Source organism: Equus quagga, chromosome 11 (assembly GCF_021613505.1).
Source record: "Equus quagga isolate Etosha38 chromosome 11, UCLA_HA_Equagga_1.0, whole genome shotgun sequence".
NCBI lineage: Eukaryota > Metazoa > Chordata > Mammalia > Perissodactyla > Equidae > Equus > Equus quagga.
In genome coordinates this window covers 82,928,730-82,953,098 of record NC_060277.1, presented here as the reverse complement: position 1 = coordinate 82,953,098, position 24,369 = coordinate 82,928,730, and the positions used below count along the sequence as shown (strand labels likewise).

The window sequence follows — 24,369 nt, the reverse complement described above, 5'->3', positions numbered from 1 at the left end:
CTTTTTTTCTTGGTGAGTCTAACTAAAGGTTTGTCTATTTTGTTTATCTTTTTAAAAAACCAGTTTAGTTACACTGATCTTTCCTATTGTCTTTCTAGTCTCTTTCATATATTTTCACTATGATCTTTGTTATTTCCTTCCTTCTGCTAACTTGGGGCTTAGTTTGTTCTTTGTTTTCTAGTTCCTTGAGGTATAAAGTCAGGTCATTTATTTGAGATCTTTCTTATTTCTTAATGTGGACATTTATCACTATGAATTTCCCTCGTAGAACTGCTTTTGCTGCATCCTGTAAGTTTTGCTATGTTTTAGTTTCAATTCATTTGTTTCAAGATTTTTTTATTTCACTTTTGAGTTCTTTCACCCATTGGTTGTTCTATAGCATGTTTTTAAAACTCCACATATTTGTGAATTTTCCTTTTTTTTTTTAAAGATTTTATTTTTCTCCCAAAGCTCCCCCAGTACATAGTTGTGTATTTTTGGATGTGGGTCCTTCTAGTTGTGGCATGTGGGATGCCGCCTCAGCATGGCTTGATGAATGGTGCCATGTCTGTGCCCAGGATTCGAACCAGCAAAACCCCGGGCTGCCGAAGCAGAGTCCACAAACTTAACCACTTGGCCACGGGGCCGGCCCCTCTGTTTTTCTTTTTGTAATTGATTAATAATTTCTTACCGATGCATCAGAAAAAATGCTTGATATGATTTCAGTCTTCTTAACTTTATTAATGTGTCTTATGTTCTAATATATGATCTGTCTTGGATAATGTTCCATGTGTGCTTAAGAAGAATGTATATATATTCTTCTACTTGTGGATAGAATGCTCTGTAAATGTCTGTTAAGTTCATCTGGTCTTTTAAATCCGTTGTTTACTTATTGATTTTCCATCTGAATGATCTATCCATTGATGAAAGTGGGGTATTGAGTTCTACCATTATTGTATTGCTATCTATTTCTCCCATTTGATCTGTTAATATTGCTTTATGTATTTAGATGCCCCTATCTTGATGCATAAATATTTATAAATGTTATGTTCTGTTGTTGTATTGACACCTTTATCATTATATAATGACCTCCTTTTTATCTTATTACAGTTTTGTCTGACATAAGTATAGCTACCCAAGTTTCCTTTTGGTTTCTGTTTGCTCAAAATATCTTTTTCCATCCCTTCACTTTCAGTCTGTGTGTATCCTCAGAGCTGAAGTGAGTCTCTTGTAGGAAGCATGTAGATGGGTCTTATTTTTTTATCCATCTAGCCAGTCTGTGCCTTTTTATTAGAGAATTTAATCTATTTACATTTAAAGTGATTATTGCGGCCTGGCCCCGTGGCCGAGTGGTTAAGTTCGCGCGCTCCGCTGCAGGCAGCCCAGTGTTTTGTTGGTTCGAATCCTGGGTGCGGACATGGCACTGCTCATCAAACCATGCTGAGGCAGCGTCCCACATACCACAACTAGAAGGACCCACAACGAAGAATATACAAGTGTGTACTGGGGGGCTTTGGGGAGAAAAAGGAAAAAAAAAACTTTAAAAAAGTAAAATAAAAAATAAGTAAATAAATAAAGTGATTATTGATAGGTATAGACTTAATGCCATTTTGTTAATTGTTTTCTGGCTGTTTTGTAATTTCTTTGTTCCTTTCTTCTCTCGCCTCCTTTCTTTGTGATTTGATGATTTTCTGTAGCACAGTGCTTTTATTCTTTTCTTTTTATCTTTTGCGTATCTATTATAGGTTTTTGCTGTGTGGTTACCATGAGGCTTACATAAAACATCTTATGTTTATAACAGTCTATTTTAAGTTGATAGCAACTTAAGTTTGAACACGTTCTAAAGCTCTACCTTTTTATTCTCCCCCTCATTTAATGTTTCTGGTGTCACAACTTAGATCTTTTTATCTTGCTGCCTTTAAGAATCTCTCCTTGTCTTTAGCTTTTAACAACTTAATTATAATATGTCTTGGTGTGGGTCTCTTTGGATTCATCTTTTTTTGGGCTTCCTGGATCTGGGTGTCTGTTTCCTTCCCCAAAGTAGAGAAGTTTTCAGCTGTTATTTCTTCACATAACTTTTCCTCCCCTTTCTCTCTCTCTCTTCTCCTTTGGGACCCATATAATATGAATATTCATCCTGTTGATGTTGTCCCATAAGTCCGTTAAACTATCTTAACTCATTTCATTGTTTTTTCTTTTTCCTCCTCTGATTGGGTGAATTGCACTGCCCTGTTTTCAGGTTCACTGGTCTGTCCTTCTGCTTCATCTAGTCTACTGTTGAACCTCTCTGTTAAATTTTCCAGTTCAGTAATTGTATTCTTCATCTCTGCAACTTCTGTATAGTACTTTATTATATTTTCTATCTCTGTTGAAATTCTCACTTTGTTTATGCATTGTTCTCCTCATCTCAGAGTGCATATTTATGACCATTATATTGAACTCTTTATCAGATAAGTCACTCATCTTTGTTTCATCAAGATCTTTTTCTGAGAGGCCAGCCCAGTGGCATAGTGGTTAAGTTTGTGCAGTCCACTTCAGCAGCCCAGGGTTTGCAGGCTCGGATCCCAGGTACAGAACTACACATTGCTTATCAAGCCATGCTGTGGTGGCATCCCACATACAAAATAGAGGAAGATTGACCCAAATGTTAGCTCAGCAACAATCTTCCTTAAGCAAAAAGAGAAAGATTGGCAATAGATATTAGTTCAGAGCCAATCTTCCTCACCCAAAACAAAACAAAAAAAAGATATTTTTCTGAGATTTTTATCCTGTTCTTTCATTGGAACATATTCCTCTGTTTCTTCATTTTCCTTGACTCTCTGTGTTGGTTTCTATGCATTAGATAAAACAGCCACCTCTCTGTCTTGAAGGAGTGACCTTGTATAGGAGATAAACCTTATCTTTCAACCCTGCCCTAGCTCTTAGGTTGTCTCTCAATCCTTTGTGATTGTCCAAGCAACTTTCTTTATTCTTAGTGGCTCCCAATTGTTGAGGGTGTGCCAAGACCTGTCAGCATCCCAAAGGGTAGTATTTTAGTCAGCTGCTACATGCAAACTTATTGGAAGATGGACCCATAGGCAGCAACTTTTAAAGTATGCAAATATACCTCTTTTAGGAGAAGACTGGGAGATAGGCATTTCTGTCTGCTCCCTCTGCACTGAGGCCTGGGGGAATAGCCAGCTAAGAACTGTTTCTCTGTTGTAGTCCTTTGTGACCTGCAAACATTAAGCCCCACTGGCCACCAGAGCCAGGCGATCCAGGGACAACCCCTGGGCCACAGCTGCAAGGTTTGGGGCACCAGATGTGTGTACAAACACCTCTTTCAGAGATACCTGTGACCTGGAGCAGGGCAGAGGAGAGCATGAAGATGGCACCTGCCAGCCTCCACAGTCTCTAGAGAATATTGCAGCCAGCCCCTAGATGTGTGTTAAATTAGAAACCTGCCCCTCAGGCCAGAAGTTTTAAGCAAACAGGCCTCTCCATGGAAGGATTGGACCTCTGTACTGCTGCCTCTGTACTGGCCTGGAGGGTTAGCTCTGGTTAGCCCATGCAAACCCTTTAAGAACTGTCTCTTAGTTCACTATAGCCTTTTGGGTCTCTTGGACACAAGCCCCATTGACTTTCAAAGCTAGATGTTTTCGGGACCCATATCTCAGGTGGAAGTCTTAAAAGCTGGAGTACCAGATGTGGGTTTGTGAGGAGCCAAACCCTTTGCTCCTCAGGAAGCAGCTGGGAGTTGTGAGTTCCCTCCTAGTTGTATATCACCACACCAGGAGTGAAGTTTATGATGAGATGGTTTCTCAGCCTCTCCTACCCTTTTGATTTGGGTTTTTTCTCATTTGCCTCAATGTGTAGGAATTGCTCAGCTAGTTTCTGAATTTCTTTCAGAGGGAATTGTTCCATATTTGGCTATAGATTTGGTGTGTTCATGGGACGAGGTGATTTCAGGAGCCTCCCATATTGCCATCTTGAGTTGGAACTCTGGAATCTCTTCTTAAAACTTCTAAATTTCAGGGCTGGCCCAGTGACGCAGCATTTAAGTGTGCATGTTCTGCTTCGGCAGCCCAGGGTTTGCTGGTTCGGATCCTGGGTGTGGACATGGCACTGCTTATCAAGCCATGCTGTGGCAGGCATCCCACATATAAAGTAGAGGAAGACGGGCACAGATGTTAGCTCAGGGCCAGTCTTCCTCAGCAAAAAGAGGAGGATTGGCAACAGATGTTAGCTCAGGGCTAATCTTCCTCAAAACAAAACAAAACGAAACAAAAACTTCTAAATTTCTAAGTTATTTTCAAGATAAAATTTCTTTGCTTTTCTGAAGTGTGTTTCTGTGATGTATTCTATTTGCACTATTATAGAATTTTACCCTAATTTCCAAGGTAAGTAGAAATTCCAGTGATCATCCCTGATGTAATGATGTAAAAGCCATAAATTGGATATTAAAGCATTTCATTTTCAGAAGTAGTTGCACAACTCTGATCACTTTTTTTGGTAAATGTGTGCAGTTTGTAATCCGGCATCCTATAGGTACTAAATTTAAAGTTTATTAACTACTTCCTACTGTCACAATCACTTATTTCATCAAGTTAATATCCCTACTTTTTCTTATTCCTAGAGTTTATTTCCTAACAGTCTTCATCGCATAATGTATTCGAGTCCATATAATTCAAAAACACAATAGATGATGTGTGACCCTTTTGAAAATTTACCTCATTTAAAGAAGACCTGCTCAAATATCAATATTAAAACATAGTGGTTACATTAATGTTATTGTTGAGGGAGTCAACAGTAAGATAAAATATTTTGTTTGCTTTGAATTCGATGAATTAATGCTCTATATATTTATATGAAAATAACCCATAAAGAGCCCTGGCAATAGGTAGAAAGTTGCACTTAAGACATGTTCTAGTGTGTTTTTAAGAGCAGAAAGATTGAAAGATTATGAGTTACATTTCATTGCAGTTTGTATTAAGATGATAATTAATTGTATCCTTTCATTGTGTTATTTACTATGTGTAATATGATTTCCTTGTAGGAAATATTTAACTACTTGGTTATTAGGATCTTAATAACAAGTTAATATTTCAGAGTCATTGTCCACAATGCTGAAACAGCTTATAATTAGGTCATCATGACTGTTTAGCTCTATTTCTAGTAAATAGAATTTTACTTGCTTGATACAACATATTTGACTGGGACACAGGAACTAGCAAGTCATTTTTAGGCAGTAAAAGAACTTCACAAATACAGTATATTTTAGTATAAATTCCCTTATACACAAGGAATTATTATTGAAACAGTTGCTCTGAAGGTTTTCATATTGGCTGTGGAGCTGCTTCAATACCAAACACAAGAAGAGCATTAGCTCAGCAGAAGTTTTAATATAAAATAGGTTAAGAAGGCAGGTAATTTATGAAACTGCTGGCCAGTTACCATCACATCGAGGGTAATATAAAGCTAACGTTAGCTGTTAACCAAATACATATTTCCCTCCAGTAATATTGCATTCATTTAACATATGTAGGGATTTTCTGTTACTTTTAAAGAGATCTTGAAATTTCATATGGTCACTTATCATGAAAATGAAAAGATTTATTGTTACCATTTGAAGATAAATGTTATTTCATGTATTTAGATGCAAGTTGACAGAGATTCAAAGGTTAGTATTTTATAAGCCAATTATAATTAGCCTGACAGTTTCTCTTCTACCTTAATCATCAATATCTTTCTTAGGAAAAGCAATGTGAAGCAAAAGTAGTGCGGGAATATTCATACTTGAAGGCTTTGTCTGTTTTTCTCTATTTAATCCTTGGAATCTCAGTAGTAAGGACTTACTGTAATTGTTCTTCATCTGTCTTCTTGCAGTCACTGGGGAGGTGTTCCTAGTCTCTCATTCTCACTTTCAGAAGCATAATCAGTCACATACATAATCACTATTGGTGGGAGTGGGAAAGATAATTTGTATTTTGTTTATTTATTTTAAAAAAGTAGAAAGCGATATATGGTTACTAATTGTAAATGCATACTACTTATTTAGGTAGAGGTAGAGAATGAAACTTTCCTCTCAGGCACTTAAATTGTGAAATAGGTAAACATTGTGAAATGTGAATCCAGAGAAATGAAACTATTAAAAGGAATTTGGTTTTAGTTGTACAGACTGTTTTTTAAATGAAGAATGACAATTGAGGAAGTAATCAAACTGAGCTTGCTATAGTGTTCCCACAAATACACCAAACCATTAAATGAAATATGAATTTCCTTTGATATTTAACTTAAATATTGAATACCTAACATACTAATTTGTTAAATTTTTTCTTGAAAATATTGTTTGCTATTGGTGCACTTTTTTTCTTGGCTTATTTATTTTATTTCATGGCCTGAAAAGAACAGAAAATTTTGTTTGAAATGGTTCTTTTAAACTTGAGTAAAAGAGTGGTGTTTTTGCTGGTGTTGGGTGTATGTATGTGTATATGTATTTAAATTGGGTTTATTGTCAAATAATATACCTACAATACAATTCTCTCTATTTTAAAAGCAAGTGAAAAATCTAAATATTTTAATGCCTAGACAACGTTACTTTAAAATCAGCATGATCAGAGAGAGGTATCAAATTAATGCTAATAATGGAAAAATATTGAAGTTGTTAAAAAAAATAAATAACTTTTAAAACTATAGAGCAACAAACAAGGAAGGTACAGTTACATTTAACATGTAGAACGTTTTAGACAATAAGAGAATGTTTTCAATAAAATTATGTTAAACTTTCAAAGCTGTATCAGTAGGTTTTGAATGTATGGCTTCACAAGTGAAATAAGTTTAGAATAAAAACAATAAAATATAGTTGTGTTTATGAAATCTAAACATGAGTGATTTTGCTATTGTAAAATATTACAGATTTGGTGCAAATACCAATACAATGCTTCCCTGAATTTGTTTTCATTACACCGGCAAGGAAAAACATCAAGAAAATACTCTTTCAAGCTGCATATTCTGCTACTGTTGGTTTCTTTTAATGAAAACAACTGTGCAGACTTTGTATTAGTTTAATTGAAATAATTGTTTGTGGATTGTTTAATATATAAATGTAATTTTAATTCCGAGAATATTGTGAAAGATCTGGAAAATAAATTATAGGAACTGAAAGTAGCGTGGTCACTGTGTGTGTTAAACACATAATGAGATTTATGAAATCCATTTTCAGTAGATGACTTTCAGTCTTTTTGAAAGTAAAACTCTCCATTAAAAAGGCTCTTAACTTGTTTTCCTGTAAGACATGCCAGCTAAAAATTAATTTTAAAAAAAAGGTAATGGGAGGGTTCTGCTTCACTTATTTGGATAGAATACTCTTTACCCCCAAAAGAAGATTCTTGAAGCAGCCTTAAGGATAATTGATGATGGGCACCCAGGCATATGAAAGAACAAGGAGTCTCTTTTCCTTTGTTCTTGTCTAATTTCTGTTAAATAAAGACATTTTGCCTCAAAGGGATAAAATGGCTCCTTACTTTCAGGATGTTTTTAAAAACATGATTCCTTGAACTTCTGCAGGCTTAAATATTTTTATTGTTTTGTATATTAGATGATCTACATGATGTTTAATCATTTTCTTTGTATAAACCTATTGGTATAATCATACCTCTTTTCCTATTTAAATGTGTGTATGTATCTCTATTAGAAAAAACCATCAGTTTAAATAATAGCACTTTCATAGTCACTTGGTTTAAGTCAATATGAGATTGTAAAGCCTTGAAGTTAGGATGAAAAACAGCAGGACACCAAACCTTCTAAATACAACACTGATGATCTTGAGTATACCATTTTATGCAAAAAAACTAATTTTCTATAATTTGTATATTGAGGACTACATAAATGCTATGATAGAAAAATGTTCCCACATATGTCTGATTTGGAAAATACATCTATAGAAAGTATTGACTTTAAAATAAAATTTGTATAGGCTTTTTTTCTTTGTTTTACTTTTTCTTAGCAATTGAGTACCTTCTTACCTCTCATTAAAGTGGATTTGCTATGAAGATAAGGGCTGTAAAGGAAGGCATTTTCTTGAATTTATATTTTTTAACTCTTGGGCTATATTAATTAAAATTTCATAACTAGTTTATAATCTTACAGTATCATTTGATATTTTAAAACTCAAAACGTTTCTATTATGGCTTACCAGTTTTTATTTAGTGTTTCTAATGAATTATAAATTTAGTAATTTAGGGATTAATTGTGTAAGTTGCTCAAAATAAATGGAAGTGTAATTTGTTTTAAAATAAGTTATATACTAAAATTCATTTCATTATATATTCTTAAATGGGTTTTAAATCAATAAAATCAATATTTCACTTAATGCAATAGATGTCAATTTGAGAAAAAAATTAAATCTTCAGTTAGAAATCTGGGTAAAAATGGAAAGTGCTCTTTGCTGTAGTAGTTCAGTTGTTTAAAAAGAGTAAATCTAATATAATTAACTTACTAAAAAAAGTAAGCCTAATCCCCAAAAGAAAAATTCTCTCTTTGGAAATAAATCATAAAATTACAAAATTGCATTCTAGAATTTAGTTAATGATTAACTTTGGGAGCCTATGTATTTAAGCTTGAAAGTGTTTCTATTGACCACTGATATCTTTTAAGATATACCTTATTGGTTTAATTCCTTTGACTTTCTCACCATCCTCAGCAAGTAAGTAGGAGGAAGGTTTGTGTTTTTTTAATTTCAATATTTACTGTTGTAGTAATTTGACAGGGCTATTCTACATAGTATTATTTGTTAAAGTGTTGTTGTTTTTTAAGTAGGAATATACAGCTTCTGTTATGGATTGGAGAAGTGCTTTAAACTCTGTTCCTATTCTATGAAGGAACCTTCTTTTGTATTTTGACCTTTCTGTAAGATTGTTGCCTATTAGAGTATTGAACTGAAGAGAGAGGAAGAGGTTCTATGATATGAAAGTTTTTAAAAAGACATTCATACATTAGATAATATTTTTATCATATCATTTATTTTCATTGAAATTTTATTTGGAGTATATACCATTTCAAAACCAGAAAAGAATTAGAGTCAAATTTCAGATTGGTACTTTTAAGAAAAAATAGACACGTAAATATAATTATAGCACCAACATGCTGGAAGAAGAAAATCATGAAAATAAAATAGCCAACCAAATGCATGTTTCAGCATAGGAGGTGGCCTAGTGAGATGAAAAGTGCACTGATTTCAGAATCTGAAGAATCTGCTCTGTACCCCAGGATTATTGAAAAGCTCAAGTAAATGTTTGTGGAAACATTTTACGAAACTAGCACAAGCTGTACAGATGTAGAATGTTATTTTGCTTTTTGGGATAATGAATGCTTAGTTATTGCCACATAACTGGGTTGTTTTGGTGTTTTTTTTTTCATCTTCTGGCTAGTGACTAGCAGAGGTGTCTTCATTGGCTGTCTTGGAAAATTCTATGATTTCCTACCCCAATATTAATCAGGGAATAAATCTGGCAAGTTGTGGAAGGAAAGATAAAGAGATAGATGTGCTAGGCCAATATTTCCAAAAGAATGAGTTGGTTCATGACTAGTTTACAGCATTTAGTTCATCCCTAGATAATCCAGAGAGAATCCAAAAAATAAAGTAAGAATGTCCTGGCTTATTCTTGAAAGATGGTAGAAGTTTATCTTTAAGGATGTAATTAATGTTCTGTCAAGATTTTATTTGCATGTTTTCCAGTGCACCCTTCTGTGATTTTTTTTTTAAATCATTTATCTTATTCATTAAATGGATCAATGCTCTCAGACTGTGGGACATTTAATATTATAAACTCTATAAAAAGCCATCTTTCCTTCTTTCTTGTACTTTTCATTAATGTTTTGATATCCTCCTTTTATGCAGGACTTTGCCTCCCGGGCTAAACTGGCGGTTCAAAACCTAGTACAGAAAGTTGGATTTTTCGGAATTTTGGCCTGTGCTTCAGTAAGTGAATTGTATTAAAAGTGAGAAATTCCAATAAATGGTAGATTTATATTTTGATCCAGTTTGTTTTTAAAGATACATGCCTGAATGAACAAAAATGCTATCACTTTTAATGGGTATGTAATTTTATTAATCTTTCATCTTATGCATCAGATGAATTATTTTCTGTTGGATAGGTTCATATCTTGTTTATTGACTTTTAAGTATTTCATCATTCCATGATGACTTCAGACCTAAATGGCTTGATTCAATAAGAACAAAAGAGACAAAATCTGTCCTTCCCATGAAGAATTTATAATGAAGTGCATTTAACCAAATAACAATGACTTCATTCTTTTCAGAGTTACAGATAGGCAGTCTTTTTCCAGTTTCAAGCATTAGTTATAAGGAAGAATTCGTATAAAACCTGTCTTAAGTGACATTAACACCTAGCTAGGTAAGTGAAACATCTGTGGCAAAATTAAGGACATCTTTGGCTACAGTGAACTAAGAAGCCATTTATGTCAAAAACTTCGTTAATTTCTCAAATTGCAGATTTGTGAAACTCACGTTCCTTGGTGAGTTAGTGTTTATGCCAGTTCTTTTCTAATATAATAGACTTATATTTGAAATGGAGCATTTTGATCAAAGTTTTCTTTGGTAGCCTGTACACAATTGTTGTTAGTTCACTGGTAGATTTGGCCAGAATAACTAGGTGCACCTAGTTAGACATGATAAAAAAGCTGCAATTATAAGGAAAATTCACAAGATTATTGTCCACTGACACAGAGCTACTTTATCCATTATGTACTAGAACATGAATACATACATCTTTGAGTACTCCCTTTCCCCTCATTTCTAACGTGATGTCAACATTCTAGAGATATTCTGAAATATGCATGTGCTGAATTAGTGTCTTTTAACCCTGACAATGCTAGAAATTTTCATAATTAACCTTATTGATCCCAACTATTTGAGCAATAGATATGTTGTAGTGTGATATATACTGGAAAGAGAATTGGCTTTGGAGCCCGGCTTACTTAGGTTCCTAAACCAGTTTTGCCTCTTATTAGCTCTGTAACCTCAATCGAGTTACTCTCTTTGAGCTCTAGTTTTCTAATTTTTAAAATGGGGCAATAAGACGCTCATTGCAAAGGCTGATGGGTTAAAGGTAATACATGTGAACTAACACAGTGCCTACAACATAAATGCTCAGCCGTTCTTTATTGTTATTCATTAGCTTTGTATCAACCATTGAATGCTTGGAATAAAGACTTGAAAGGTATATTCCCTTTCCTTCAAGGTCCTGAAGTCTAGTGAGGAAGACAGTTGAAATATAATGAGAGTAAAAAAGGTACTGTGGAAGCCCAGCAGAATGGGATTAAGCTGAGAGGCCTAATGGATACTAATGTCCTTAGCTTAGAGGCTAAGAGAACAAGTGTGGAAGCCACATTGCCTGGGTTGAAACTCTGCTCTGCTGCCATTTATACTGAACAAATTGCTTAACCTATCTGTCTCATTTTTCTTATCTGTAAAATGGGTATAATGATATCGTATAGCATTTTGAGGGGGATTGAGTTAATGATGTAGAAACCTTAGCAAAGTATCTAACAAGTGAAAGCATTCAATAAAAGTTAGCTTTCATTATTCCTGAGGAAAGAACAAGTACCTTTGATTTATTAAAGCAGAAATTATTTATTCTTTGGCACTCATCTATGCCTGTATCCTAACTGCTAAAAGTCCACTTTCTACACTATCTGGTCTTCTTTATATTTGACTAGGAATAGTCAATATTTAACACAAATTGATATGTCAATTTGGGCCTATGGGAACTTTTTTCTAGGAAATTTTTAATACTTACATTTCTATATACTTGATTTAAGGTAAAATATATAAACTAAAATACACAAAACTAGTTGAGGGAAAAATCTCAAGGCTACTTAATAGTTTTTTTAATTCTAATCTTCTTTTCTGTGTATTTAGTTAGCACTTTAAAAAAAGAGTACATAACATGCACATGTAACAGCAAATTCATCGAGTGTGCTCTTCTGAGAGTATCCGACATATGTATGCAGAGGTGTCCAGCATGTCAACATATTCTAATTTTTAGCTACTCTGATTTACGTATCTTATACACTCTAATTTCTATTTCAACGTGAAGTGGAGCCCGATAATAAAAGAAAACAATTAAAATTGTAATTCATGGAGTTTTGAGGGTCACATGAGAAAATATAAGAAATGACGGATGTAAGCCTGTGCAAATGATGTTGTTATTACATGGTTGTAAGACAGATGAAATTGCATAAAGCATTTGAATTTGGATGAGAAAAACAAGACTGAGTTACTGAATCTAATTCTTTTGTTACTAACAAAAGAATCCTTGAATTCTAATTTAGTCATAGCATTGTTTTTAAAAGAACACATGTGACAAATATTTTTTAAACAACTAAGCTTTTCTTTGACAGTTCAAAAACAAAATCACATAAATCAATTGGTTTATAAATGGTTTGACCAATAGCTACAAGGATAGAGTACTTGTATGGGGGAAAAATGGACGACGTGCTCAAAAACAGCTTGTGGTTTTTTTGCATTTTTATGTGAAATTGTCTTCTAGCATTCTTGAAATGTGGGGATGTTTGGAAAAGGTATTTGTTGTGAATCACTTCTTTGTCTGAGATAGCATTCAAAACATCTGAATCTGAGCTCTCACTTTCCACACTTGATTTTCTAAAATATATCTCATTGCTCCATGGTCTTGGGTTCTCGTAAAATAAAATACAAATAATGAAATTTTTTTATGTTGAGAAATAAAAGTATATTCACCTATAAATGTATTTGAGAATGTACAAGAATGTTTGCTATAGATATGAGCACTTTCTAGATAAAGTTCTTACTTCAGGCTAAAGATTTTAGAACACTAGTAATTACTGAAATAATGAAGGGTTTTTCTTCATTTATACCTTACCTTAGAAAACAGCTACCAAGTGGCCAAGTATCTACTGAATGGGATTAAATTCCTGTGGATCCATTGGCTTTATCCACTTCTAATGTGATGGGAAAAGTATATTAAGGGGGCATTAGACATAAGTAATATAAGGAAAAGGACAGTTGAGTTTGCTTTGAACAGATTGAACAACAGCCTGACATGAATATGAGACCCTAACTTACAGACACATTAGAATACTTGCCTAGGGGCTGGCCGGGTGGGGCGGTGGTTAAGTGCACACGTTCCACTTCGCTGGCCAGGGGTTCACCAGTTCAGATCCCGGGTGCGGACATGGTACCTCTTGGCACGCCATGCTGTAGTAGGCGTCCCGCATGTAAAGTAGAGGAAGATGGGCACGGATGTTAGCTCAGGGCTAGTCTTCCTCAGAAAAAAAGAGGAGGATTGGCAGCGGTTAGCTCAGGGCTAATCTTCCTCAAAAAAAAAAAAAAAAAAAACTTGCCTAAACTTCTGAACAGTCTAGTACTGATCAGGGAGCTCATAGCTCTCATTGCAGTGTAAGCAAGGCTTAAAGTGGAATTCTACATACCTATAGGGGTAAAATTAAACTGTTCTTCAGATTATATATGAAGTCCCATTTTAATTAATTTATTTATTTTACAGATTCCAAATCCTCTATTTGATCTGGCTGGAATAACATGTGGACACTTTCTTGTACCTTTTTGGACTTTCTTTGGTGCAACCCTGATTGGAAAAGCAATAATTAAAATGCACATCCAGGTAATTATACCTTCTGATTCCCTGCTTAATGATAGTGAGCCTATTAAAAGGCACTGAAACATATTTCCCTTGCTCGTTCCAAAGCGAATTGTTAAGATTTTGGTTCTGCTTCTTTTGACTGGTAGTTTGCTTAGGTATTCAATCATGGAACATCATTTGGAACGTACTAAATTTGGGGCAGGTTTTTCCTGTCCCTGCTGGAAAATTGTGCCCTTTTGTTATTTTTTCCTTGTTTTCTTTCTTTCCTTCTTTCTTCCTCTCTTCCTCTCTTTATTTATTTCACTTTTTGCCTTGTAAAACTGTTTGTTTAAGACTTATCAACAAAAGGAGTGTTCCTGTACAGGAAAATGTACATCATTTTCATATTCCAAAACTGTTATATCTTTACTGACCATGAGCCGAGACAGTATCGCGTTTCACTAATTCTACTTTTCTTTCACACACTCTATATAATACTTCCTCTCAAGGCACCAATCTATTTTACAGAAAAGCAGCCAGATGTTAGTGTGGGAGAGAATGGGGAAGAAGAGGGGTCTCTGAAGAGGCGAAGAGATGTGGGTTGTGGTTAGAGAAGTGAGAAACTGCTAGTCTTCAGAGCCACTGTTAACAAAATCTTTAGGATAGGTATGTGTGTGTGTATATGAATAGAGGAGAGAAAAGAGGCTAAGAACTTAAATGAGGGGAAATGGATATGTGCTTCTAGGACTGTGATATGAATTGTTTCCTTCTAAGGGCAAAGCTCACTAGAATAAAATAAAATTAACCTGGAAAGGATTTCTTAATCAGTGAGGTTTGCAACAAAGAGGCATTCACCAAAGGAAAGGCAAGAACAGTGAGTAATGTCTATGCCCTGGTATGATTCCTTAATAATTAAAAGCATGTCTATCCCCCAAGTTTCTTTGTAACGCTTTTCTACCTCCAGTTCTTAGAAGAGAAAGAAACAGGAAAACTTCAGCTGCTTCTATGTGTCCAGTTTCTTTCTTTCTTTTTTTAAAATTTTTTTGGTGAGGAAGATTGGCCCTGAGCTAACATCTGCTGCCAATCCTCCTCTTTTTGCTGAGGAAGATTGACCCTGAGCTAACATCCATGCCCAGCTTCCTCTACTTTATATGTGGGATGCCTGCCACAGCATGGCTTGGCAAGTGGTGCTTGGGTCTGCCAGGATCCAAACTGGCGAACCCCGGGCCGGCAAGGAAGAACGTGCAAACTTAACCACTGTGCCCCCAGGCTGGCCCCGATGGTTTTTTCTTTAATCTTTTCTAGTTCTTTCTAGGGGAAGAAGGAATCTATCATTTAGCTTTTTGGAGTCCTTTGAAAGTATTAATATCTAAGGAAAAATAACAGATTATTTTAATGCCCTTTGTAACAGCAACTTCTCTGGGAATCCATAAACTTTATGAATCCTGCTTTAAAGATTTTATTTTTCCTTTTTCTCCCCAAAGCCCCCCGGTACATAGTTGTGTATTTTTAGTTGTGGGTCCTTCTAGTTGTGGCATGTGGGATTCCACCTCAGCGTGGCCTGATAAGTGGTGCCATGTCCGAGCCCAGGATCCAAACTGGCGAAACCCTGGGCCGCCAAAGCGGAACGCACGAACTTAACCACTCAGCCGCAGGGCCAGCCCCTGAATCCTGCTTTATGTAGTAACTTTCTATAAATTACAGTAAAATTTGTTGTGCTAAAAGTACTGCACAGTGATAAAGTATGCAATTTATTAGACCTTTCATTACAGAATATTCAAAAATATTATATTTTTTAAACATTCTCAGTGGATTTTTTCAAGTTATAATAATGATTAGTTTTTTTATATAGTATTTCACACTCAAAGCACTTAGTGTATGTCGTCTGATTTAATTATTATAATCCTAGGATAGAGAAGGTACTACTCCCATTTTGTAATTGTCAAACTTAGGGAGGTTAATAAGTGATAGCTGCCTAAGAGAGTAAGTGACAGCTGGGATCTGAACCCATCTTTCAGCTTCAAGCTACTTCTTTCCATTTTTTTGCATTGCCTTCTTAACTATTAATTACTTAGATGATTAAGGAAACTGAATTGTTTAATGCTTGCTGTTTATCAGTACCTGTGCCAAGCAGTTCACATTGCTTATCTCAGAACAATCCTGTGAGATGGTTATTATCTATATTTCATAGATAGGGGAACTGAATGTTAGAGAAGATAAAATACATGCCTAAGACCCTGGAATTCAAACCAAGCTCTATATAGCCAAAGCTTATGCCCTGTATCTGTGTGGAAGAAAAAAGAAAGCTGAAATCCATCTATGTTTCTAAAAGGAAAGAATCTGAGTTCCTTCACTAAACTGAGACCATGGGGTATGTTTGCTGTGTTCCATTGTATCAGAGGGACATACTTTCTAAAGGCGTGTCACTTGATGTGCATCCAGATCTAGCTCAGGGCCACACACATTTCCCTTCCTTGGGTGAGCAATATTAGTGAGCAATATAAACATTTTAACTATTTCTGAAAGAACAGGGGAAACCCCACACACACATTGTTTTCTCTAATCTAATGGTAAATCTGTCTCCTCTTCTAGTTCTCTTTTCTTTTTCCTCAGCTTTAAAACTAGACAACCTTTTTTGATAAATATTTTTATTGATAGCTTTCTATTAAACTTAACCTAAAGATTTCAAATCAGCGCACCTAATAATGTTAGATCAAGATTTCCCTTCCACTGGACAAGTTCAAGTCCTCTGCCTGTAAAAGGACCCTTAGAAACATTGCCTTCCTCCCAAATAATGAAGAAAATGAGAAATCAACATACTCATGTATAATATTTCATGTACCATATAATTTACTTATCCTGTGTCTTGGTTATTGCCTCTCTATCTTCCCATCCACCACCACACACACACATACAGAAATGTAACCTCCCTGAGGACAGAGAGATTTGTCTCTTGGCTCACTGACGTATTCTAGTGCCAAGAACAGCATCTGGCATGTAGTAGGCACTCAGTAAATATTTAATAAATGAATCTAAGATTCTTCTTTCGTTGAAGGAAAGATAGTTTCTTTGTTCATTCTGGCACCATTAGTTCCCTGCACCCATATCTTCTGTTCTTCCTAGCCTACCCTTTACCTTGTTTGCTCTGTGCACATGGTCGAGTGAGCTGGCTGGTGGTCTGCGCCTTTTGTTTACTTGGTAGAATCCCCACTCAGACCTCCATCTTGAATGATTCTAAGACATATGTTCTTAAATGTCTGACACATTTATGTCTTGCCCAGCACAGTGAATTTTCAAGCTGTTACATATGAAAGGAAAGTCCTTTGTTTTCAAGCAATGAAATTGTGCAATTATCTGGGCATTGGCTTATTTTGAATGTTAGGAAATGATGGTGGGGAAAGCTCATGGTGGCGAAATCACTGAGAGGCAAAACCATTAGCTGTTTCTTGGTAAAGATTTATAGCTCCAATTAACTGGCTTTTAGTATGGATACTAGCAAGACCCCCATATATTAATGTTTTTCTCCCTAAATGATCTGTAATCATTGTCTTATTAGCTTCATACACCATTTGTGTAACATTATTCATAAAATCGTCATCCATCTTGTAACTGTTTGACATCTAAATGTGCTTACTTTTTTCATGAGATAGGTATGTATCTTTTTTAAACTAATAGATGCATAAACAAACACCAAAAAGGACTATGAACTTTTTTTACCCCAGTCTTATTTCCTTACACAAAACCAACTGTGCAGCTGCCAATGTCTCTGTTAACACTAGGACATTGATTAAGAAAAGGTTTTTGCCTAATTAGTCTTCTACGTGAATATAAGCTTGAGATTCGTAATGGGTGAATAAGAAGACTATTGTCATCTGGTTACATAGGCTAAAGTTATTATTTAACAAACAATAACAAAGCACTAAAGAGCTTGTTATCAGGAATTTGGAGAGAGAATCTAGAATTACTTATATTAAATCAGAGAAGTAGTATCAATCCTTTAAGCTAAACTTTCGTAGCATTTTTTTTTTTTTTAAGATTGGCACCTGAGCTAACAACTGTTGCCAATCTTTTTCTTCTTCTTCTTCTTCTTCTTCCCCCCAAAGTCTTCCAGTACCTAATTGTATATTCTAGTTGTGCCGCCTCAGCATGGCCTGATGAGCGGTGCCATGTCTGCGCCCAGGATCTGAACTGGCGAAACCCTGGGCCGCCAAAGGGGAACATGTGAACTTAACCACTCAGCCACGGGGCCAGCCTCTCATATTATCTTCTTAAATCTCTAATTAATCATACTTATGTGCCTTTTGCTTTCTCTGAACTTCTGTAACACATTGTTTTTACCACTAATGGCATTTACAGTTTTATCTTTTTATCTATATATTTTTTTTTGTACTCAACCATCTTTCTTCCATGTATTGAAAAACTTGTAAATTTCTTTAGGGCATTGAAGAAATATCTTTGCCATATTTGTGTTCTCTGAAAACTCTAAATAATGCCTTGTATTATCCATAGTAAGTACTTTTTGTAACATTCGTTGAATTGAATTGAGAATGTTTGCTACCTGTTGGCCATAAAGGCATCTCTACTTGTAAGTAAGGGAAGGAATCAACATTTTTAATTAATGGAGACGATCACAATAACACCAAATTGAAAATGACCCAGGTCCGGGGTCAGCTCAGTGGCGCAGTGGTTAAGTGCACACGTTCCGCTTCTCAGCGGCCTAGGGTTCGCTGGTTCGGATCCTGGGTGCAGACACGGTACCTCTTGGCATGCCATGCTGTGGCAGCCGTCCCACATCTAAAGTAGAGGAAGATGGGCATGGATGTTAGCTCAGAGCCAGTCTTCCTCAGCAAAAAGAGGAGGATTGGCAGTAGTTAGCTCAGGGCTAATCTTCCTCAAAAAAAAAAAAAAAAAGACCCAGGTCTGATAAAAGTCCTCAATAACTGTTGATGCCTTTGCTTATACCCTAAGCCTGAAAGTTCAGGCTTATTCAGGATCTGAGAATGGAACTTTCATGATACTTCTATAAAAAACTCTCCATGAAGGACTTACAGTCCTTGCAAGATCCTCTGGAATACATTTAGCCCAGACCCCTGTCATCAGGCTGATCGGCATTAATTGCAGTGGTGGGGGCTATATGGGAACCCATGACTTCAGTTGTATACACCATTCTAAGATACATGGAACATGTGGAATGTCCACCCAGTCTTGGGTTTCATGACTCATATTTTCCCCTCAGACGTAGCCATGTGTCCTAGTAAGACTAGAACTGTGCTTAAGGAAAAATATCTTTAAAATAGAAAGTAGGTAGCATTTTTCAGTCAAATGGTGTTTTTTATTTTTATTTTTTAATAATTTTAAAAATTGTGTTTAGGGGCAACACCTCCTCCTTTAGACCATTATCAGAGTTGTGGCTTTATATTGGTTTTTTTGATGAGAGAAATATTTATTTTAACTGGCGTTTTCTTTACAGAAAATCTTCGTTATAATAACATTCAGCAAACACATAGTGGAGCAGATGGTGGCCTTCATTGGGTGAGTAATTCTTTAAGGACTAATATTAATGTCATCACTGTTTGAAGGGGAGGAAATGTGTAAGACTTTATTGGGATAGAATTTTTGTGATAGCTCTATTTTTTGAGAAGGAAAAATCTTTTGCCCTGTTATTAAATTGAAAAAGACCTTCTTACCCTACAGTAGGGAAGGATGAAGCTCAGGTTATCCTTGTTTATTTATTTATTTATTTTTAAGATTTTATTTTTCCTTTTTCTCCCCAAAGTCCCCCGGGACATAGTTGTGTATTTTTAGTTGTGGGTCCTTCCAGTCGTGGCATGTGGGACGCTGCCTCAGCATGACCTGATGAGTGGCGCCATGTCCGCGCCCAGGATCTGAACCGGTGAAACCCTGGGCCGCTGAAGCAGAGTGTGCGAACTTAACCACTTGGCCACGGGGCCGGCGCTTATCCTTGTTTATTTTTAAATCAAACATATATCAAGTCATATATAATTCTTGATTTAAAAGAACCTTTGGAGTTTGAGACTGTTGCCCCTCCAAAGAAATTCTTTTTATATGAAAGACGGGTGTGTCATCACAGTTTAATGGTGCTTTTGCACAATGCTATGACTTTTAGCTAGAATTGGACGCCAGATACACAGTTGCATTTAATCTAAATACAAATCTTACATAAAATATTAATATTCCATCAAATAAGGCATGATAAGATGGTATAATATTACCAAAATATGTCACTTATGAGCCTATTATTTCACTAAAGAAAAATCAGGCCATTTCAAAAGGCTAAACTAACCAAAGCTTTTATTTTTGTGTTTAAAGAAGTGAGTAAGACCAGATTTAAGATATACTTTAAATGATAATGTCACAAATTTGTGGAGTTCATATTGATAAAACAGTAAAAAAAAGACTCATTTTGTTTGGTTAATCAAATTAACTGTCAACTGGAATGTGAATACTGTCAGATATTAAATAAAACTTTTTTTAATGTATGATTTTTTTTTTATCCAGTGTTTACAGATGAGAGGTTTTCCTGTCATTTAATAAATAGTATAACTGCCTAATGGTAGCAAAGTGTTAAGTTGCAGTGCCCTGTATGTAGTTTTAACATAAATCTTTATCTTTCTTTTTTTATTTATTTTTTATTTTTATTTATTTATTTTTTTTTTTGAGGAAGATTAGTCCTGAGCTAACATCCATGCCCATCTTCCTCAACTTTTTATATGTGGGACACCTATGACAGCATGGCTTGCCAAGCGGTGCCATGTCCACACCCGGGATCCGAACCAGGAAACCCCAGGCCGCCAAAGCGGAATGTGTGAACTTAACCGCTTTGCCACCAGGCCAGCCCCATGAATCTTTATCTTAAAAGCCATTTATAAAAGAAAAGATTTATGAAAATTTTTGCTATTTAAAAAAAATTGCCACTTAGAGGTGAGTTCATGAGTATTAGTTTTATTATTTAAACCATACATTATGTATTATACTTAATCTTTTCTGTATATGATATGTTTTATAATAAAATAGTTTTTTTTAATATTTTCTATTGAAGTTTTAATGTAATAATTGAGGAAAACTATATTCTTGAGAATATACTCAGTGGAGCCAATCATTGGTTTTATCACTTCCTAAACTTCTGATTATAAATGTGGATTGTTGCTTGCGCATTCAAATTTAATTACTCAAGTTTTTTGTTGCCTGAATCCTTACAAATTAAGTGGTTTATAAATTCCCATACATCATATTCAAAAAGAAGGAAGGAATCTTCTTGTCCCTTATTTTTCTTATACAAAGAAGACATTTTATCTGTTCTTAGAGATTACTGTTCCACTTTGAGAGAGTTCTGAAGGACGTATAGTTACCTACCTCTCAAACCCACACATTGTGGGAGTGACTGTGCATGCAACACCCTACATTCTTCCTTTCTCTTTTTCCCATACCGAATGTTTATGGAAGGAAGTTTTTCGGCTACTTCTGCATCCTCACCACTCCCACCTTCTATTTCCCCAGCCTTTGGAGTTTCTAAGAATTTAGATTAGTTAGCTGCCTATCTTATCCACCCACATCTAGCTTCATTCCCTTCCAATCTGTTTGCCATGCTGCAGTTAGTAACTTTAAAAATCTTAATCTGAGCATGTCACCAGCACTGCCCTCATCCCCCAGATCCCCCTCTTCTTGAAACTCTACTTTTTTCCCCTTTGTTCTTTTTTTTCTTTTTCTTCTTCTTCTTCCTTTTCTTCTCCTCCCCAAAGCCCCCCGTACCTAGTTCTATATTCTAGTTGTGGGTCCTTCTAGTTGTGGCATGTGGGACGCTGCCTCAGCATGGCTTGATGAGCGGTGCCATGTCCGCGCCCAGGATCCGAACCAGCGAAACCCTGGGCCACCGAAGCGGAACGCACAAGTTTAACCACTCAGCCACGGGCTGGCCCCTTCCCTTTTATTCTTAAGATAATGCTAAAACTCTTTAATATGGTCTATAAAGCTTTGTATGACCTCTCTTTAGTTTTCTCTGCCTGAGTCTCCTACCACTGTCTTTGCTCATGCTTTTCTCTTTGTCTGCTTCATGGTTTCTCAACCTTGGCCCTATTGACATTTTAGGTCAGATAGTTCTTTGTTGTGGGGGAATGTCCTATGCATTTTAAGAGATTTAGCTGAATCCTTGTCCTCTACTCACTATATACCAGTAGTATTTCCCAGTCGTGACAATCAAAAATGTCCCCAGACATTGCCAAATGTCTCATGGCAAGTAAACCCCTACTATCACCACCAACCCCATTGAGAACCACTGGCCTAGATAATGTACTCTAGATTTCAGCTATTGCATTCACAAAATGCCTTCCCTGACAAGGTCAAATACCCTTTCCTAGAGAACTCAGTTCACAGGAGCATGTACTATAAGCACTGACAGTTGTGTTTTTACGTTGATGTTAGAGGGTATATGATTGTTGTCCTTCTGCCACTAACTTCGGTAGCTTCTCACTGGCAGAGACCATGCCTCTGTTTGTTCACTATTGTGTCCGTAGCACCTGGCATTTTGATTGACACATAGCAGGTGCTCGATAAATATCTGGTGAATAAATGAACACATGGTGTCCAAATAAATATCTGGCCTGTAAAAAATTAGCAAATCATTTGTATAGCCCAGATTCTTCTGTTTCTCTGGCCTTTGGAGTTCCTAAGGAGTTATGTTGCTTATCTACGGTAAATAAAGATAAAAATGTCTTTCAAGCTTAGGCCAACATACTAAAGTTAGAATTTCTTTTGTTTTGCAAAATCAGTAGTTTCTTCCCTTTAGTATCTCCTCTAGCACAGACCCTCAAAAAAATCCAGTGATCCTTTCTTCTTAAAGATGGTTTTGCATAAAATTATTCTCAGATATTCAAGACCTACTGGATTCTGATTTTTATTGAATTAGATGGGTGGTGTCATATTTTTTTAAACTGTTTTCAAGAGACAGACGTTGGAATGTCCTAACGTCTTCATCTTTTCCCAACACTGTCCACAGGGATTACTTCATCAACTTCTTTTCTAGATAATATATTAAATAGTATAAATAATCAGACTGGGCAGGTGATAATAATTCTTTATTACCAGATGCCAATTGGTATCTTTTTCATCTTTGTTAAGTAATATCTTGTAATCAGATTCTCCAGTTGAGTTTGACATGATTTGTTTTCCTGCATTTCGAAATAGGAAATGGCTTTTTTTTGGTGAGGAAGATTGTCCCTGAGCTAAAATCTGTGCCAGTCTTCCTCTATTTTGTATGTGGGACGCCGCCATAGCGTGGCTTGATGAGCGCTGTGTAGGTCTGCACCCGGGATCCAAACCCACAAACCCTGGGCCACAGAAGCAGAGCACACAAACTTAACCACTACGCCTCTGGGCCAGCCCCAGGAAATGCTTTTATATACAAGTGTTCAAATGATAATTAATAAATAGACTTGTCAAACATAGGTTGACAGTTAAGTCAAACAAGGAGGATGAATTTTTAGTAGACCGAAATTTATTTCATATCATAATTAATAGCTTAGCAGTTTATTTCAGAAAAGGGAAGGAGAACAGTCAAACTGACTCCTATACCCGTTGTTGAGTTGAACTGAAAATACTGCCTGTGGCCTGCTGTAGAAACATTCTCTTTGATTGTTAGTTTTCCCTCTTCACACTGCTAAAACTGGGAATGGTATAGCAAATCATCAAACTAAACTAATAAAGTTTGGAATACAGGTTTCTGAAGGATATTTAAAACCATGTGCCCACAATTAAGGGAGTGATGAATTGCCATGGTAGAGAAAATAAAATAAAAAAAAGACCAAAACAAATCAGCAGCAGTTCAAATTTAAATAAAATTATGAGATACTAAGGCAAGGAAGAATGAAAAATGAATTCAAGAGTAAGGACAGCTAGGGAATGGAATATGAAAGAGCATACTGGCTTTGGACAAAACAAATCTAAGTTTGAATATGAATTCAGCAGCAGGCCAGTTAGTTGACTTCTCTGTGTGTCCACGGCTAGTTGCTGTTCTTTCAAACAATGTATTTTTTTGAGTAGCATTTCTTCTTCATTTCAGAAGACCACTGATACAACCTTTCCAATTTTCAGTCAAAATGTGAAATGTCCTGCATCAAAAATATTTTACAGTTTAGCCCTGTATCAAAATATTTTACAGTTTAGTTGACACATACTCATATCAGTGAATTAACATTCCAGGCATGTGGATTTTTAAATGCCTTTTGTCTCAATTTTTATGTTGCCTGTGTTCTCAAAGTCTCATTTTCCAAAGTTTCTACTGACTGTAGATGGAAAGGTAGACTGCTAGGTGACTATTTTGTGTGCTCTCCGGGAAGACTGAGAGAAGACCTCCTTCTCATTAAAGAAAGTACCCATTTCTTTACTCTCTGATCAGTAAAATGCCTTTAACCAGGACAAAGGTTTTCATCAAAGATTATACAAATAATTCTTGTTTTTGTTTTTGTTTTTGTTTTTGAGGAAGATTAGCCCGGAGCTAACTACTGCCAATCCTCCTCTTTTTTGCTGAGGAAGACTGGCCCTGAGCTGACATCCATGCGCATCTTCCTCTACTTTATACATGGGACGCCTACCACAGCATGGCTTTTGTCAAGCAGTGCCGTGTCTGCACCCGGGATCAAACCGGCGAATCCCGGGCTGCTGAGAAGTGGAACGTGCAAACTTAACCACTGCGCCACCGGGCTGGCCCCATATACAAATAATTCTTGGAGATCACTATTTTTTGAACATAAGGAGT

The 24,369-nt window shown here is 35.9% G+C and overlaps 1 protein-coding gene across 1 annotated transcript in view; it reads left to right on the top strand.

Annotated features, from left to right (window-relative positions):
• Positions 1-24,369, top strand: part of VMP1 (vacuole membrane protein 1) — a 125,327-nt gene that overhangs the window by 84,563 nt on the left and 16,395 nt on the right. The window contains exons 8-10 of the mRNA XM_046675188.1: positions 9,857-9,937; positions 13,524-13,640; positions 19,069-19,130. Coding sequence (XP_046531144.1) covers positions 9,857-9,937; positions 13,524-13,640; positions 19,069-19,130 — 260 coding nt within the window. The remainder of the gene's footprint in view (positions 1-9,856; positions 9,938-13,523; positions 13,641-19,068; positions 19,131-24,369) is intronic.